This window comes from Copadichromis virginalis, linkage group LG11 (genome assembly GCF_057382275.1).
Source record: "Copadichromis virginalis isolate Kocher_CV1m ecotype Utaka linkage group LG11, C_Virginalis_male_GT1.1, whole genome shotgun sequence".
Classification (NCBI taxonomy): Eukaryota; Metazoa; Chordata; class Actinopteri; order Cichliformes; family Cichlidae; genus Copadichromis; species Copadichromis virginalis.
This window is the reverse complement of record NC_140628.1, coordinates 32200460-32219319: the sequence shown is the minus strand read 5'-3', so window position 1 is coordinate 32219319 and position 18860 is coordinate 32200460. Positions and strand designations below refer to the sequence as shown.

Genomic DNA, 18860 nt, shown 5'->3' with positions numbered 1-18860 from the left:
TCACAAACTGTGTGTCACATAATTACAAGATAACATCTCAAAATATAATTAGTCAGTATTCTTGCATAATGATATTGTGGTTATCTGACTTCCTGTTGTTTGTTTCTTCACTTTAGACACAAATTGATGTGACTAATTCATCAGTGGCAATTTGAATGTCAATTACAAATTGCAAAGTCCGTCTATGTGCTCACTAGCTAATTTGGTGTTTAATAAATATTTTTCTCTGAGCTTTTGTTTTGGCAAAGAGCTCAAGAGTAGTGATGTTGAGCCATATAGTAATATGTGTATCAAAACTAATGCTGTAAGAGACTAAAGCGCCACAAAGCTGGAATATGATTGTAAATGTAACTTTAGCGACCAAATATTGAGGTAAGCTGGTAGTTTTAGCATGTTATAAGTGCTTGAAGTCATGAGATCACCATCCAAAAATTAAGCAATGTTCATGGAATTTGTAATTTCTAAAAATAAACATGTTTGTTTATTAGTTTATTTATAAGGAACCCCATTAGCTTCCACAACAGTGGTTGCTAGTCTTCTCAGGGCCCAAACCATCAAATACAATCAAATAAAATATTACACAAAAAGTGGATGCTAAATATCTGCAATAAACAATAATAAACTGTTAAATAAGAAAACAATCCAAAGGTCATATAAACCAGTTTTTCCACTCACAGGTTAGCTCTTTGACCCTAGAGTCACCTAGTTCATGTTGCATATTTATTAGCGAAGCTTATACATTTAATTATTCTATGAGATCTTTAAATGTTACAGGGGAGCAGCAGTTAAGAACAACTTTGTATTCACTGCTGGGTACTTGAATGTCACTGGACACAGTAAAAACCATTAATGTGAGATAAAGTGAATGAGTGAACGAGTTATAGGGAATTCAACCCTATTTTATAGTGTATTTTAAACAGATTTGTAATAAATCTAGAAAGTTGCTTATTCCAGAGATTTCTATTTCCTCCCGCATAGTTTTCATAACCCACATGCATGACACTATAAGAACCTAAGCTTCCACATATCCTGACCCTGCTACCAACCCACTGTATGTACTGTAGGTTAACTACTGTAGAAATCTGCAAAACAGACAAATTCTTGATGGCTTGGACGTGGGCAATAAAAACTGATTATGCACATAGAGCTGAGGCTGGGCCATGACTAATATATTTGCTGTGTGATATGTGTCTGAAAAGGGTAATCTGCAGAGTCTAGCTCCCAATAACTTGACCCCGGGGCAATAAATTCCATAAAATCCATATTGTATGGCATAATGACACACACCGTGGTCTTGCATGTATTCCAAGCTCTAATTAATCCAGCAGGTAGTCACTTAATCTTCTTTAATTTCAAAATTCAAGAATAATTTAAATCAATAATGTGCAATCACATTTAAGAAAGGGAAATGTTGACCAAAAGAATCAGTGAGCCAAAAGTTGTTTCTCATTTGAAATGGTCAATATAAAAAAGATTTAGAAAAAATATTAGACTTAATACAGCTACAGAAGAAAATCCAAAGCCTCTTTAATTTAAAGCTCTGGCTTTCACTTTTGAATCTAATAACAGGGAATAAAATCAAAGTATTCACATTATTGGCCAGACGCAAAGAGATTAAGAGGGGATAAACAGCAGGGGATAATCTAGAGAATGGATTAAACCACATGTCGCTTCACAGCAACAAAGGGGCTGTACGTGGTCTGCAACTATATTTACAGTAGATGGATGATAGTGTCAAAGTTACATCCACATGAAAGCCAAGGCCCAAAGTTTCCCAGTAGAACAAGATGAGATGAACGATATTCATTCCACTTGTCAATTATTTTAATGTTCTGGCTGACTGGTGTACTTAATTACAGTGGTCTGTGGGGGGGGGGCACCTGCTTTTTGGGACATTGATTGATTTCCTCTCACAACTTCTGCTGGTTAAACACTGTTATCCTACTCTGTAATGTTACTTATGTGCTTTTTTGTTGTAGCAAGTGTCTTAGCCTCTGTATCTAAAACATGTATTAATATACACTCATTATATTTGGAGTATTGTTTCTTGGTTGGTTCTGGCCTTCTGATATCTATGTATCAGTTTAATATATTTGTTGAAAATAGAGGAGAGAAATGTTATGTTATATTACTTTCATGATTTAAATAGTTGTGTTACCAGTTGCCAGTTTTAACAGTCTTACATTTGTTATTTCAAATGTAAATTTCCCAGCATTGCACATGAATTGAATAACATTAAATTTGGCAGTTAGGTCAGCAATAGTTGTCTTGTTTTGCCAGAATTTTCCAGATACAAAGTTATGAGCTCAGTTTGCCAGCTGAGAAGCCAAAACAGCTGTTAACAGATTATGAAAAGAAGAAGAGCAAAGAAGGACGTGAATAGCTTGGTGTTAACTCGTCTGCCATGGATGAAGTGTTACATCCCTGCAAAATTATCGAGATAAATTTGATTAAAAACCTGTTAAAAAAAACACATAACATTAAAATTTCAAGTTAGGACATGATTCTTCAAGGCTTCCTGCTCCTTGTGAGTGCCCTTGTGCTACCACAATCACATTAAACAGATCTGACCCACTGTTGCTAAGAAATTAGCCCAATTAATACCAGTATAAAACAGAGGGGATGTGTGCTGAATCCAATAAATCTGTGCTGCTGAGCTCTCATGGTGTGACAGCATGGTGTTTTGGTGTATGTAGAGATTTTCTAACAAAGACCTAGAAAGTGCTGGTGAATCACTGTTGGTGTTTGTGTGCAGTATTACCTGTGACGTTTGGTATGTTCTTACTATTTTAATGAGCTTCTCTGCTATAGCAGATGTGTCTGGTGTTGCTTTCTCAGGAAGGATGGCATTCTGTATAATTAATTCACTACAGCTGAATTCACAGTGGGGAAAAAAATGCTGATACGTTCACCTTTAAGGACAAACAGCTGCCAAAGGGGACATAAAGTGGAACAGTATGAGACTGTGGAAGAATCGTATGCTTACACCAGCAAAGTGGTGTAAAGTTGGAGGAGTAGAAATATGTTGATGCAGCTGCTGATGTGCTCTGTGGAAAGGCTAGCCTTCAATAAAACAGGGAATTCATACGCTTTGTGCCATTTGTCAGATCTGACATTTGACCAAGGTCTGTTCTGTCAAAAGACTTTTAAAAAGGGGTGAAATCTGAGACGAAAAGTAACACTAACAATAAGTAATCTCAGAACTCAGCTATCAGGCCATTGGAGCCATAATGATTGCTGTTTTAGATATAGACATCAATTCTATGCATCTGCAGGAAGTACCAGAATGCACTGGAACATACAAAAAAGAATAATTATTTTAAATTTTGTTCTTCAATCTTTGTTTTGGTAAAAGAATCATCAACTGGCAGCGATTATACTCTTGTAGACCTTTGACATTCAGCATGTAATTTATTGAAGGAATCTGGAACAACATAAGTTAGAATTGCTGTGCTCTGCTTTTCATTTTATGAGTTTTTTTGTTTGTTTGTTTTTTTCAAATTAAAAGCCAGGATATGTGGAAAACAATGTTATGCATATATATGACTATGCCGTAGACACTAGAAGTCCAGACGCTTTTCTTTTCAAGCTCCTTAGACTACGATGACCTGGACTGAGAACCTTCACAGACATACTGTAGACACTATTGACAGAACATGTATGCAGTATATGGTGGGCTGGTTCCCAAAAGTGCTTAATGGGTTGAAATCCAGTGACTTGACTCCAATACAAACAGAGTACCAGCCCACAGCTTCTTTACATACTTTTTGCATCCTTTGGAGCTTTGTCATTGTCCTATTGGAAAAACAAACCCGCTCCAATCAACTAGCATCCACACTGAAAAATAGTCAAACTTTCCTTATCATGATGCCTTTGATCATGCAGAAATCTCTCACTTTGCCTTTATATTTCCCCACCAAAAGGAACTGGAAATGTAAAGGTATTTCCTGACAAATGGCATCTAGTCTTATAAATAAACCCGTTAACCCAAAATCTTTTCTTTTTGAATTTACCTTGCCCAGTGTTTGCACATTTTTGCCCATCTTAACCATTCCCTCTATTGGCTAGGGCCAGACAGGTCTTTTTTTTTTTCTTTGCAACTCTGTCTACAAGGCCAGTTTCCCGGAGTCGACTGCTCACTGTTGATTTTGAGACTAATGCTTTGTAGAGGGTAATGAAGCTGCCAACAGAGGACCTGTGAGGCATCCGTTTTTCAAACTGATGTACTTCCTATTCCTCAGTCGTGTATCAGAGACTACCATAGAGCTCATTTATGCTGTTCAGATGAGGAGATAGTATCAAAGTCTTTCTAAAAGAATTTTAGAAAGGTGCAGACATCAACAGACACTTCCAGGCACCTTTTTTGGGAAGCAATTTTAACCTTTAATTTAAATAGGTCATGAATTCACTGGGACAGGAAATCTGCATTCACAGACTCACTAGCTTCATGGTCATATTTGGAGCTCTTTATGTGCTGCCACTTATGAAGTTTCTACACACTGATGCAAACGGGCACTACAAAGACATCTTTCACTACCTCAAATGGCCACAGATGGCACCGTTGCTTGTTTTTTTTCCACATTAAAAAACGAATGTGGAAAAAACAGCGAGGAGTGTTTCAAACTGAAAAGTTAAACAGTGTTTTGTGCACATAAGTATTTGAACGTTATCTCAGTTTTGTTGGTTTCTTTACACCCAATTACAGTAACGCCACAAAATTACTGCTGTAATGATTTATAGATTTTAAAATCAGGATGACAGTAGAGTGAATAACATATTCCAACAGACATTGCATAGAAAATTGCACAAATTCAGAAAGTCACCACTTATGTTTCTTGAACTTGGTGGAAAAGAAGTTGAAAGAGGGAAGATGATTAACTGGGCACTCAGACCACTCCTGTAACAGGAGAAATGGAAGATCAAACCAGTGGCTAGCAGTGTGGACCCTGAAGTCTAAACAGAAGTATTTTGGGGAATGGGAATGAAGTTGATCAATTCTTGATTTTTGTGTTTTTTAATGATAACTAACTCCAATAAATTTAACAATGCACGCTTTATAGATGTCTGTGATATTAACAATTCGGTCCTTAAAACATATTAATAAAGTCTACACAGATGACTCAGGGGTTAAGTCTTTGTTCTATGGTCCTGAATAAAATTAGATGTTTGACTAACGCTCTTTTAGTCAGGGCTCACTTTCTTTTTCACTGGCGTTCACATGGTAAGAATATAAGACCATTTATTTGCAGTGTTTACATGACTCTTGATAAAATGCGGTCCTACTACAGCCCAGTGCTGATTTAGTAAAAAAACAACAAAAAAACAAAAAACATGTGAAAAGCTAGAAACTGTTTACATCACATAATAATGTTCCAGCAAAGACATGACTGCCCCCAAGTGGCATGAGCACCATTTGAACACAGTGTAAAACCCTGACACAAAATGTAACTACTGCAATTAAAGCTTGATTTATAATCCTGCACTGAATCTCTGCAGGACCATAATGGCCATTGCAGCTTTTGCATGTTTACTTTTGGAGTTTGGACAAATGCGTCTTCATTACTCTTCCATTAAGGATGACACTGAGCTCATCTTGTTGGACTTGCAGCAAATACATATAAAACACTCATCTTTACTGAAACAGAAAAGAGAAGTGTCTTCAAAAACACCTGCCTCTATACCAACACCAACGTCCTTCTAGAAAGTCCCAGCAGTGAGCAGACTCCTCCTGGAATTTACTTGTGCAATTATTTACAAGCATGTACAGAATTACTTCTTACATCTGATTAAACTTAATTTAAAAGCCTTGGTAGTTATACTTCTACCAATATTTCTGCTGCAGTGCTACCATATATTTCAATGTAGGCTTCTTTAGGTCGATAATATATCTGTCTGTATACAGACTTTCATGGTTTAAAAAAAAAACACTGGCTGAAAACTGGCAACTGTGTTAGCTTTTTTGAGAAAGCCAGATACAACACATTGTTTCAATGAAACAATATCATTGTGTGACTCACATATTTTACTATCAAATGGACCAATCTAGATACACTTCTGGGACGATACAGATGTAATGGTAAGGCATAGATTTCATCAAGTAGTACAAATCAAGCTTAAATTGATGTAGAAGAAGTTTCAGCTCCAACAGATATTCACATTCTTCCCCTCCACTGACAACAGTACAGTTTTATTTAAATTCAGGCAGCTGGTAGAAGGTTATCCGGTTTGTTGAATGAGCAATTGCAGTTCTCCTGGTTTGGTTATTCACACAACAATGGGACAGTTAAATTCCGCTGTCCAAACTGCATGCCCGCCATATCAAGTGTTTTACCCCAACATGGCCGTTGAGTTAGCAGCAAGTTGCGTCTCCCACTCATGTTCCACCACTTTGTAAAGCTCCATAGTGGCTCTAGCATCCTCCACAGAGGAGTGGCCTTTGTTCCCAGTCTGAGGACACAAGAGAGGACATGTTAAGCATTATGTTGGTCACATTTATATAATCATGATGACATTACATGATATTAACCTTTTAGTTGAAAAACTGGTTTTCTACCCAGGTTTCAGTTTAAATTTGTCATTGACAACAGCCCACTACATGAAAGAGGATTCCAGGGTAAAAAAAAGAAGAAGAAAATAATTCAAAACCAAAAATCTTCTATGGTAAATATTTGTGTTGAATTCGATATAATTCTGTGAGAAAAACACTGCTGTTAGTGATTCACATAAAAAAAATTACTGGTGTCCTGGTGTGTAATTAATGTCAATTATTATAATTTCTAATAAACTAGCTCCACTAACTGTACATATCTTCCATTTTGTATTCAACCAAACAGAGAACTCTGTCTTACCTGAATGTCACGGTTGAAAATGGCCTTCGTGAGCGTCTTCAGTGAAGTGCACTTATTCCCTTCAATGCCGGCCATCTGGTTCAGGAGAGGAATTCGAGAAGTGTCCCTGGTCAGCTCGGGGGGATGACAGTAACCAATCACCTTGAAGTCATTGTGGATGGCATGGCCAACCACCACCTTACCCTTAATCAGCGACAGTATCTGTAGTACCAACGGATAAAAAAAAACATCTTATTTACTAAACTCATATGGTTTATACAGAGTAATGGACGCTGCAAAAATCAAATCCTACAATGGAATGAAATAATGTCTAAATTAGAGTTAATTTGGACATCTTAACCCAGTTGTGATTCTTTTTTCAAATTAAGACCATTAAAAGGAACCAGTAAATAAATTTAAACAGTAAAACATATATAAATTAACAGTTGGTTTACCTAAACAAATTAATTAATATTAGCACCGGTCTGCATGAAACTGTGAAGTTCCTTTCAAGGATACCTTACCTGACCATAAGTGTGCTCCCTTTTTAACAACAGCTTTTTATAAAACTAACAACAAATACATTTAACTACCATAAGTGTTAGGAAACTTAATTATCATTTCATTTTATTTTTGTATTTTTAATTTTCATTAGTGGGTCCATACTCCAAACGCATACATGTTAGGTCAATTGGAGATTGTATTTTGTGTGTAAATGGTTGTCAGGCTCTTTGTTGTTAGCCCTTTTAAAACCCTGTGATAACCCTGTGATAGCAGCTAGACAGCTACAACAGGCTCCAGACCAACTGTAACCCAGAACAGGATAAACGGACAAAAATGGATTAGGATGATAAATTATTCCTGCAGTTGTCTTTAATTGCTGTTATTTACTGTGTCTTTACACTAGCTGCAACTTGTATGGTACCTCACACATGTTGTGCGTTCATCCGGATGTTTTATCTGACAATATATTTTAGTGCTGGTTAGCTGTCAAATTAATAACTATATTAACTATAACTATATAAATTATATATTAGCTATAATAACACTGGTACTTACATATCTTCCAGCATCTTTGCAGTTGTTGAGTTCTCCTTTACATTTAAATTCAATATTTTTGCCCAAATCTCTCTCTCTTAACTCCTCTGATGACAAGCATTTTACAATGTAAAAGAACATGCTAAATCGTTTAAAAAAAAGTACACTTTTCTCACCTCCATCCTGGCCTTGGTGAATGGCATGGCATTGACGAGGTCACGGCGTCGGATGCCGCTCCATCGAGTGCGATAGTCTGTGACTCGTGCAGAGGGCTTGATAAACTTATCGTAAATCACATCTCCTTCATAGGAAACTATACTGCAGCGTGCAAGCTCACTGAGGCTCTTTGGTCCCGTGCCAACCATCTCACAGTCAATAGCGACATACTTAGAAGGGTTCCCTGATGACATAGTGATGGGCTTACAGGTGCTTGATACTGAGGAACCAGGGCTGCTGGCTGATGATTTCAGGGGCTCCTTTGGTTTTTCACCACATGGAGGCATGGAACTACTGTGTGCACTGGCCAGATACGATAAACTTTTGCTTTGTGTGGAAGTGGAAGCTGGTGGGCATTTAATGGACGCACCATTCTGAAGTGGTGTTTGGCTCTGTCTGAAGTCTTGCCTATACTGGTTGTTCTTTTGTTTACCTTCCCTGTACCCCTTTGCTCCACGGTTGTGCCTCTTTCTACGCAGCCACTCTTTTTTCCTGTTTACCTTGCCTGCTAGAGCTTTTTTCGGTGCAGTTTCATCATGAGATAAATTAATCCAAATGTCTGACATGTTTACATCAAATTAAATAATTTCAAAACACACACGTTCCCACAAAACAATCTCATAGATCTGCTTATTTGTAATCCTTCAACAGGTCCTTGTTGGGTTTAGTCCAGTTTAGAAGTCTCATCCTGCAAGGCAAACACAATATTATCAAACTGTGCCTGGATTTGCAGAATTATAACCAATCAGACCGAGTGCCTGAAAATGCCTGCAAATTTTCAGATACTTTTCTAGGCAAAGAACACTTCAGGAAATCATTGTTACTGTTCTCTGTGGAACTGTCCAATAACTCTTCTTTCTGTGAGGTGAACACACTTCTCAGGCACAACATTTTACAGATATATCTCAGTATTTTACTGTTATACAGTCGTTTGTTAGATTTGGAGTGTATATATCATTCACTAATATAATTTTCACTAATTTCTTGCACAATCTAAGTCTTATCTTTACTTTTTAACTCATTTCATTTCTTAAAATGCTCTGTTTTTAATCCCTGTAGTATATATAAAAATTTGTGCACTTTTTTTCACTCAAGTTGTAAAGTCATCACTATGAGCATGTAGCATTTTGGCTTCAACTATGTTGCTTATAACTGTAGACTGTACTATTTTTATTCTTTATCCTGTTGTTATAACACAATAATTTTGCTCGTAAAATTGAATAAAGTATCCATATATCTAATTATCTAACCAATTTGGGGACGTAACATCAATCTGGACTTGTCCGGGAAACTAGAAAACATTGAAGTTGCCAGATTGACAATGTAAACATTGGTACTGTTCCATCCTTTCACAATAGATGTTTTCTGTTTTAATTGTTTACTTTTTGCGACCTGATAGTTTGTGGTCGTGGATGGAAGGGTCAACACTTTTCCCAACTTAACATGGCAACCTGAGGGATTCTGGAAATATAAAATCTTAAAGCTAACTTTATACGGGATTTATAAGCAACTGGTAAATGAGCAGGCACAGTAACTGTCCCATCGTGTCGCAGATTCAAACTTTACAAACCGTATTGTTTATAAAGTTGGGGAAACCTGAAGGTAAGGAAACCTGATTTCCTTACCTGGATGACTGAGCAGGCATCAGGAAACCTCATCAGCTGCACTTGGTGGATGCCACTACTGCTAATACTGCTATATCTTCTAATACTAACATTAGCTAATAACTGCTAAGGTTAGCCCGCTAACGCTAACGTTGGACACCAAACACTGTTTATTGACAGTCTCTCTCAATGGACAGTTTCTCTTTCTGCTTGTGAACATTTGGTCGGTCGATAGCGATATATGCCCTCAAAGGAAATGTCTAAAATTAACTTTTAGAAACATAAAACCAGACCTGCTACACGTGAACCGAACGAATCCTCCTGCCCAGAACAGATGATCTACATCCGGGGCATGTTGCCTTTGGATACCCTTTGTTCATCTTGAAAATTCCAGATTGGTTTGAATACTTTTATCTCTGGTATCTCAAAGCCTCTCTATTATATTTCTTTGAAATCATAAAATATTTTAAAACTGACATGCACAATAACTTTGAGTAATATACTAAACTAAAACTCTTTAAACGTCTTTTGTAGTATCCTTTCCACTAATTCCTAAATAATGTACTATTTGCTCACAGTAGGGAGTGATTTATTATACGTTATTAATAAAACCCCATATCAGATGCATATAAGGAACCAAGTAGAAGACTGTTTTCTAAAGTTTAAAATTAAGATTCTAATTTTAAAAAAAATTTGTGCACTTGTGTCTAAAATTACGGCGAGTACCTAAATGCATCACGATTCTATTGAAAAACGTGAAAGTTGTAGGTAGCGACGGAAACAAGCTAGTGGCTAAAAGCAATTATCAGTTCAGACATTTAAAGGAAATACTTTTAACGTTAAAATTGTATTTTATAGAGATGGTTGTAATAGTTTTGGTATTTCAGACACACTCGGTCTTAACTAGAAAAATAAAATAAAACGACGTTAACGAGCTAACTTGTTAGCATTACCTTCAGGATGTCGAGATGTTTACAACACGTTTCACAGCGGAGCAGCAGAGGGAACTAGCCAAGCAACTGGCCACCTTTCTGTCTCAGTACAGCCACCTCTCCGACTCCTACATAATTGTGCGTATCGATAGATATTTCTGAAGTATGCAGCTTGCCCAGTGGTTTTGTTTTTTGTTGCGTTTGGAATAAGTAAATAACCAGGTCTCTAAAACTAAATGTTATTGTGCACATTTATTTACTTGTTTTGTATATGTCAAAGCCAATAGTGCCAGCTAGTGACGAGTGATTGTTTACCTTTGCGAGACAAGTAGATCAGTGAAACTGGGGTTTGCAAGAATTTCTTTATGCAAAACTCTCTTAAGGCTCTATCACAGCATTTCATTCAGGTTGAGGTCTGGACTTTGACTGGACCATTGGAACACATTGATCCTTTTCTTTTTCTGCCATTCTATTGTAGATTTGCTGAGGGCTTGAGATCATCAGTCCCTCGCATAACCTAGTTTAACCCAGGCTTCAGCCGTCAGACAGATGATCTGATAGTTGGCTGTAGAATACTTTGGTATACAGAGTTCATAGTCGATTAATGACTGCCCAGATCCTGTGACAGCAAAACAAGTCCAAATCATCATCCCTCCAGCACGGTGCTTAGTAGTTGGTATGATGTGTGTTGTGCTGATAATCTAATGTGGTGCTGTTCATTAGGGCCAGCTATCTCCACTTTGGTTTCATTCATATGTCCAAAGGACATTGAGGAATTTTGTAGAGATCCAGTTTTGTAGAGATCAAATTCTGCAAAATTAAGTTGTTAATTTTCAAAACAAGTGAAAAAATTACTTGTTTTCAAACAAGTTAATACTTGTTCAGTCTTTTTCTTCTCATACTGACATGAGCTTTAACATTTAACATCTTAACTGAGACCCGTAGTCTCACTCTAAGATGTAGTAGCTCTTGGGTTTTCTTGGGAGTTTCTCTAAGCACCGACCTCAAAGTGAATTTGCTGGAACGTCCACTCCTCGAAAGAATGTAGATTACACCTAAATGCTCCAGACGAGCAAATTGCCAAAACCTCTGCTTTATTAAGGGTGGTCATGCTTGCTGATGATCAGTTAATCAAGTGCATTTAATTAGCACTGAGTGGCTGTTGTGTACCCTTCTAATTTCTGTGGACGTAGTAAGGGTTTACTTAGTTTTTCACATGACTGTAAAGTATGGTATATGAATTGTAATCAAGCCTTATTTACACAGTGCAACAGCTGGATTCTTATCAGTTTGTTATCCCTTCTACAGGAATTTTTCACAGAAGATCTGTGGCACACATTACCCAGCAGCTGGCAGCCTGTGTTGCAGGACCTGTCATATCCACAGATTGCAGACCTATTGCTGGATGCCACTCATGAAGACAGGAGGTACTACTGGATTGTTATTAGGCCCTTTATATATCCTTAAAGCAAGGTTGCAAATATCCAAATCAAACTCAAAAAAACTAAAGAATCAAAAGCAAAGTTGATTTTAGCAAAGCCCAGAAGGTTTGGTTGCCTTGTTTTACAAAATTGAATTAATTCATACATTCATTTGTTTATTTAGGCAAAGTAAGCATAAATTAGACATCCTGTGCTCTTCATATAATATCATATCAATAAAAACATCCCCTTATTAGGTAATTAATTGCCTAAAAACTTTCTCATTACAGATATCCTTCAGTGTGGCCTCTGACTCTCTTGGCTTTCCGTGCCACAGCCCATGCCCTGGCATTTCCTAGGGAGAGCAGGAGTGAGGGATGCAGAGTAGGTGGGTCAGTGAAGCCAAAGGAGTTCCTGGAAAATCACAGTCAGAGCTCCCTCCTGGGTCACATTTTCAGGAAGCATGTTAAACCCAAGAAACAGCATGAGATTCGCAAGCTCGGCACAGTATGTATGCTTACAGGTGGCTGCTTTAGCACGTCTTGGCTTTTCTGCTTAGAATGTTTTTAATATATATTTTTATATTTGCAGCTGGTTAAGCAACTTTGTGAGCAGACTGATTGCAACAGAGTGGTCGATGTGGGCTCTGGGCAGGTATCACTCATAGTCGCATGATTTTAACCCATAAGCACATCAATACATTTTTTAAGGTAGCACTTTAATGTTAATGGGAATGGAATTAGATTTCATGCTTCTGTAGTAAAAGTCTATAAAATCAATTTTCATGCAAATTTTTAAGAGTTGAAATCAAAAATAAAGCAGTAAATCTTGCCACAGTAAACCCTGAGTTCCATTTTTGCCTAACCAGGGTCACCTGACTCGTTTCCTGTCCTTTGGACTTGGACTTTCTGTGACTGCTATTGAAGCTGATCCAACCCTGGTTACTATGGCATCCAAGTTTGATGGACAGTTGGTGTGGGCCTTGGAGAAGGAGAAGCAGAAAAAGGTTAGTGATTTTCTAATATTATTGCACACCTATAAGTTTCTAAATAAAGTTTGGATCTCAGAGAACTCTAAATGTCCTGTAAGGTTAATAGAATACTTAAGTATTTTGTGTAATGCTCTACCATTGACTCTTCCTTATTAATTATTATTTACTATTTTCAAACATAGTTTTTCCATGTTTTTCCTCTTTATAAAAAGCTTGTTGTCAAGAAGAGCATTCTGGGTCCAAAAAGTCCAAACCTATAAATAAGAACTGAACTGTGTTGAGTTGACAAAGCACTGTGAGTTAAAGTCGGCATCCTCCGTGATGTCTGTTCAAAGGCAAGATTAAGCCTGACACTTCCATTTTTGCCACTTGGGGGCAGCAAATACAAAGTGTAAACACTGGCATATCACCCTTCTGGATAATTTGTTGACCCTCTTAGCAAACGGTGGGCTTTTCCACCTTTAGCAGACGCAGGGCAACATTGCCATTCACCTGGAATTTGTTTATTTCTACCTGATAAATGTAAGCACAGTTATTCACTCTTTAAAGTTGTAGTTTCCTCTCTATCAACTCTTGGAAAAATATGAGCTTCTTTACCTGTTAGATACCCTCTTCACTAGCTAGTCTCAAACAGTAGTGGTTTCTGGATGCTTTTTCACTGAAAAGTAAGACTGGATAAAAACACAGTTAATGATCAAGCTTTAAGTTTGAAATGTTGACCTCAGATTTGCGTAAACGCTCTTTAAAGCCTAGGGGAATAACATAGTGATGATTTAGTGATTTACCAATCAGTGACAGTTTTAATTATGATTATATTTAATGAATCCATTGTATAGACATTTTACCTCCTACTATAGTGCATATCAACAGAAATATTAATGAACATCTTTTGCTTCCTAGAACTGCTCCTCTCACATTCCAGCACAAAATTTTCCTCGCCACATCGCCGGTTGGGTAAACCCGAAGGCATCGTGGGAGGCTTTCATCGGACAGCTAAAAGCTGCAGATCATGTCAGTGAAGGTCCCCCAACTCCATCTGGACCCAGCAAAAAGAAACTGCGAGGCTCTGTGCAACAAGGAGGCCTCCATGTAGTTCAGACTTCTTATGCTCGTTCTGATTCTAACTCTCAAGAGTCTGAACTGTCAAAACAACAAAAGTCAAAAAAGATGTCCGGAGTGGAATTCGTTGATGAAAAATGCTGCTCATGCATCCACTCTGACAGTCACGAGGGGGTATACTCTGAGGAAGACAGCCTTCAAGGCTATCCAAACTTTGTCCTGACTGGTCTCCATGCCTGCGGTGACCTCAGTGCGACCCTCCTCCGCCATTTTGTCAAATGCCCGCATGTGCGCGGCATCACCTCAGTGGCATGCTGTTACATGAAAATCACAACCAAAGAAAACCCCACCCCTCCAGGACTGGTCATACCGCCTGCTCCACCAACACTGGATCAAGAGTCAGTTCAGTCAGAGTTTGGCTACCCGATGAGCTCCTGGGTGTCAGGGCTGTTGGGACATCAGTTGTCCTATAAGGCCCGAGAGGGGGCGTGTCATGCTGTTGAGGACTATGTGCGGCGACTCAGGGAAGAAAGCGAGTTGCTCAGGTCGCACTGTTACAGAGCGATGCTTGAGACCTTCATCAGAGACACAAGGCCAGATCTGCGCAGGGCAGGAATCCAGACCATCAAGAAATCCCACCTATTACCTTTTATAGAGTGAGTAAAAATTGCATCCATCAGGTATTTACACAGGTCTTTCATTTCAGCTGATATGGTTTGTCAGTTGTCTGAAAATGCAGCAATAATTGGTACAACAGGAGGAGGGTCACTAAATTCATAATAACAGTGCATGCCCATGTTATAGTATTGTTTGGCCTTTCAGTGCGTAAATGCTAAAATGTGGTCATTTTTGCCCAATGCTAGGTGGTTGCTAGGCAACATGATTATAATGTTTTACTATATGAAGTGTAAATCCACTTTTGTGGATATAAATAAGATGTTATAGTCATGAAATGTAAGTAATACATTGTGCTCATATTGGTTTGTAAAGGCAAAGTAAAATTTATTTATACTGCACATTTAAAACAACTGTTGACCAAGGTGCTGTACAATTAAGATAATCAAGAAAAATAAAAACATAGGAAGACATTATAAAAGTTAAGAAAAAGAAAAGTAAAGCCGTGAAGGCTAGAAAATTTTAGCCTGCTACTAGATGGTTGCCAGAGAACATGATGGCGACATATATATCTTGCATAGTTCAACTTTTGTGGATGTGAATTATATGTTATTGTGAAATTAAAGTGACATGAAGGTGTTATACAGGCCATGAATTGGTAATTTAGCCCTGTTTGCTCAGTAGTTGCTAGGCAACTGGATGATATCATAATATGTGATATAGATAAAAACCTCTTAAGAGGCACATGTGTTTGGTTGCTCTGCCCCTGGAGGAGTACTGGACAAAGACAGGCAGAGATTTGGTGTCATTTCTGCATGTATAATTTGCGTTCTGTAAGAATCATTTTAGTTTCTGACTTAAGTATCCTGTCCTGTTTTGTCTACATTTGTTATCCCTCCCAGATATGCTCGTTTGGGTCTGGCTCGGGTCGGACTGCCTCCTGAGTTGCCCCTGGACCTGGGGCGAGTGGAGGCCATGTTGAAGGAACAGGGCAGGGTGGTGGTGTACTTCAGCTTGTCCCTGCTGCTGGCCCCTGTGGTGGAGACAATGGTGCTGCTGGATAGGATGATCTACCTCCAAGAGAATGGTTGGACAGTTGATGCTGTCACATGACTTAAATATTATGATTGCGTGGTGTAGCCATTTATCTCAAACCTCTACTGTCTCTCTACAGGTGTGAACAGTCAGCTTGTTCCTCTCTTCAACCCAAACTTCTCTCCAAGAAACTTTGTGCTGGTGGCTCTGAAGCGTTTTGGACAATGACAACAAAAGGAGAATTCCCACTTAACCGCTCTTTGTTTTTAGGAATTTTAAATATTAAATATTAAGAAAGGTTTTAAGCTTTTAATCCATCTGAACATCATGATCCTGACACATACATGTACCACTGTTTATCACTTAAAGCCTCTATGACAGCTTAGAGACATGCATGTGTTAGGTATCAATTTTCTCTGTATAGACAGACATTGTGTTTGTGGTTTGTTTTTATTTATTTTATTTCTTGCGCCATTTTTAGTAAAGGAGAAAGGGAACATCATATTTTACTGTGTGTAAACAATATATCCATCCATCTTCTTGTGCTTATCTAATCCAGGGTCATGGGGAGGGATTAAGGATAGATGTGGGCATCGTCATCACCAAGAAATGTTAAATCCTAGAAATTGTGCCAATAAGCTGCTTTAGAGCAGGTTATGTTCAGGATAAAAGATCAACAAGTTGCAAAATCACCTCTTACCATCTCAAAAATAGAGTCACCATTCTTGGAAGATCACTTTGATCTTGGTGACCAAATAGTAACATGACCTAAACATTTTTACAACCATATAAAGCAGGGACACTAAACTGATTTTACATTGTGGGCAACATACAGCCCACTTTGATCTGAATTAGGCCGAACCAAAGAAACTCTTCTTGCTTTAAGTATAAAGAAGTTAAACATAATGCATTTAATCCCTGCAAAAATTGTAATATTAAAAAAGAGCAATTTCAGCAGTATATCTCAGTTTTTCTACATGACAAAAGAAATGCGCCTATAAATCAAAAACAAATCTGTCACGTTTGTAAAGTGTTTAAAATTACAGAAAAAGTTGTAATAGCTCAATGCTAAGAAATGTTGGGTTTTTCTATAGTAGACAGTGAAAAAATAGAAATTTTTCTCATATTTATTATTTATTTATTATGTAATTACTTTGGTGTATTAGTAGGAATGGGAGAGGGCTTTATGAGTTATGTTGTAAAGCTTGTGAAAATACAGTAAAAACTTCAAAGTTTATGTCCTCCTTAATATTTCCAGTGGGCTTGATCAAGTCTTTACCTGGCCAATTCTGGCCACTGAACGTCTAAGAAATATAGATATTTTTTGGAACAGCTTTGTTGATTTTTTCCCTCCTGCAAGCAATTTTAAAACAATTTTGTTTTTCTGTAGAAGTTAATATACAAAAAAAAAATACCTGCAATACCTGTTCTTACTGTTCGTACTTAACTTTACATTAGATTTGCACTAAATTATAATTTAATTTATATTTATTAATTCTATATGTATTCTTTACTTTTGCTCAGTGCTGAAAGTTTGAAACTGTCTTACACAAATATAACCATTAATTTAATGGAATAAGCAGGTCTAATCTGTCAGATTCTCCCATGTCTTAATCGTAGCGCTGATACTCTACTCGCGCCCTTGGCGTTATCAGCACCTGCAAAGGGAGTTGTCTTCAACTATTGAGGCTGAAATAAGTTCATGTAGTTCTAGACTGTTCAGTGGAAGTTTACATTACAATGCCACACCTGAGCATGAACACAAGCATTTAAGCAATTTGAATGAGAATAACAAATTTTCCATTACATTTCCAACCTTTTGATCAATCACACTAAATCATACAAAGGTAATTTCTAGTCTAACATCATACAATATCAACAACATTGCATACTCAGAGAAGTTTCGCGATGTGCATCATTCTACAGTATCAGATACAATTTTACACTTAATGTTCATCCCACTCTCACTATGACCCTTTGGTCATTTATAATCGTTCTTATAGTCTAAAATTTGTATGCAAAATAGCAGTAATGATACAAAAATTCCAAAAATATCAGATTACACTTGGAAATATGAAATAGCATTAGTTGTTCAGCTTTATCACTTTAGTTAAATTAAGTTGTTCATTTATGAGAAACTGTTGTTAAGATAAGGAAGCCATTTGGTCTGAGACATGTTTCTCAAACTTCATCATTAAATGCATCAGGCAATGTTTGTAATTTAGTGACTGTTTCTGTAAAAGAACCATTTTCAGCAGTATTGTTAGGGATGGAGTTACACATGCATCACCAAATATCACACACACTCCTTTGTGCTGCTTTATCAATCACATTTAGCTCTTTAAGAAGAAGTTCATTCTCTGGGTCCTCAAAGCATGTTCTAAGCCCAATAAAATTCCTTAATGAAGTGGAATGTCTCCAAAATCCTATTTTTAGGGTTTCAGGTAATGTGTCAGAATTTAGTAGAAATGTCAAAGGAACTTAGAACTGTTGCTGCTATATTTACTAGGGTAATGAGGATCGAATGCACTTAGGTGTCAGGAACTGGCTTACTAGAGAAGTGGTCTAGCTGCCATACAAAATGTGCGCATGTCAGAGAGGGGTCTCTCTCTTAATCGTCCCCTGATTGTCTTCAACTTACAATGGCTTAACTGTGTGTGTGGAACAAAGCACGAAACATATGTGATGTTATCCTATATGTATGTAACTAAGTGACAAAAAAGTAATATTACTATTACTAAAGTGATCATTTCAGAAAATGAAGAAATTTCCACACTGGCCATTGAGTTGGCAGCAAGTTGCGTCTCCCACTCATGTTCTACCACTTTGTAAAGCTCCATAGCGGCTCTAGCATCCTCCACAGAGGAGTGGCCTTTGTTCCCAGTCTGAGGACACAGGAGAGAACATGTTAAACATTACGTCGTTCACATTTATAAAATGAAAATGTGACTGAGCAAAAAATGAAAAATCTTAAATGTTCACGATGTTGAGTAAAACTGAAGGACGAATGAAAAAAATCAAGTGCCTTTCTTTTAATTTTAGGATCCACTTCTAATAAACTAGCGCCACTAACTGTACATATCTTCCACTTTCTACTCAACCAAACAGAGAACTCCGTCTTA

The 18860-nt window shown here is 37.5% G+C and overlaps 2 protein-coding genes across 3 annotated transcripts; one reads left to right on the top strand and one right to left on the bottom strand.

Annotated features, from left to right (window-relative positions):
* Positions 1-5219: 5219 nt before the first annotated feature.
* On the bottom strand, positions 5220-10040 carry isg20l2 (interferon stimulated exonuclease gene 20-like 2). 2 transcript variants are annotated; one of them, XM_085472049.1, is made up of 4 exons: positions 9979-10040; positions 8042-8769; positions 6849-7049; positions 5220-6447 (listed from the first exon to the last, which is right to left on the bottom strand). In XM_085472049.1, exons 2-4 carry the CDS (start codon positions 8645-8647, stop codon positions 6328-6330), a joined length of 927 nt encoding a protein of 308 aa, XP_085328175.1. In that variant the 5' UTR covers positions 8648-8769; positions 9979-10040; the 3' UTR covers positions 5220-6327. The 2 variants fall into 2 exon arrangements, with proteins under 2 accessions (XP_085328175.1, XP_085328174.1); XM_085472048.1 differs by having other exon boundaries at positions 9707-10023.
* A 398-nt stretch (positions 10041-10438) lies between these two features.
* mettl25b (methyltransferase like 25B) lies at positions 10439-16975 on the top strand. Its single transcript, XM_085472047.1, has 8 exons — positions 10439-10755; positions 11926-12044; positions 12329-12545; positions 12630-12692; positions 12907-13044; positions 13930-14744; positions 15606-15790; positions 15878-16975. Exons 1-8 carry the CDS (start codon positions 10654-10656, stop codon positions 15964-15966), a joined length of 1728 nt encoding a protein of 575 aa, XP_085328173.1. The 5' UTR covers positions 10439-10653; the 3' UTR covers positions 15967-16975.
* Positions 16976-18860: the final 1885 nt, after the last annotated feature.

Excerpts from the sequence above, each read along its gene's own strand:
- mettl25b (XM_085472047.1), top strand. The coding sequence starts at position 10,654 with ATGTTTACAACACGTTTCACAGCGGAGCAGCAGAGGGAACTAGCCAAG. Across the intron at positions 12,693-12,906 it reads TCGATGTGGGCTCTGGGCAG|GGTCACCTGACTCGTTTCCT; the intron begins GTATCACTCATA and ends TTGCCTAACCAG. Across the intron at positions 15,791-15,877 it reads GATCTACCTCCAAGAGAATG|GTGTGAACAGTCAGCTTGTT; the intron begins GTTGGACAGTTG and ends GTCTCTCTACAG.
- isg20l2 (XM_085472049.1), bottom strand. The coding sequence starts at position 8,647 with ATGTCAGACATTTGGATTAATTTATCTCATGATGAAACTGCACCGAAA. Across the intron at positions 7,050-8,041 it reads TCACCAAGGCCAGGATGGAG|ATACTGTCGCTGATTAAGGG; the intron begins GTGAGAAAAGTG and ends TTGGTACTACAG. Across the intron at positions 6,448-6,848 it reads TTTTCAACCGTGACATTCAG|ACTGGGAACAAAGGCCACTC; the intron begins GTAAGACAGAGT and ends TTGTGTCCTCAG.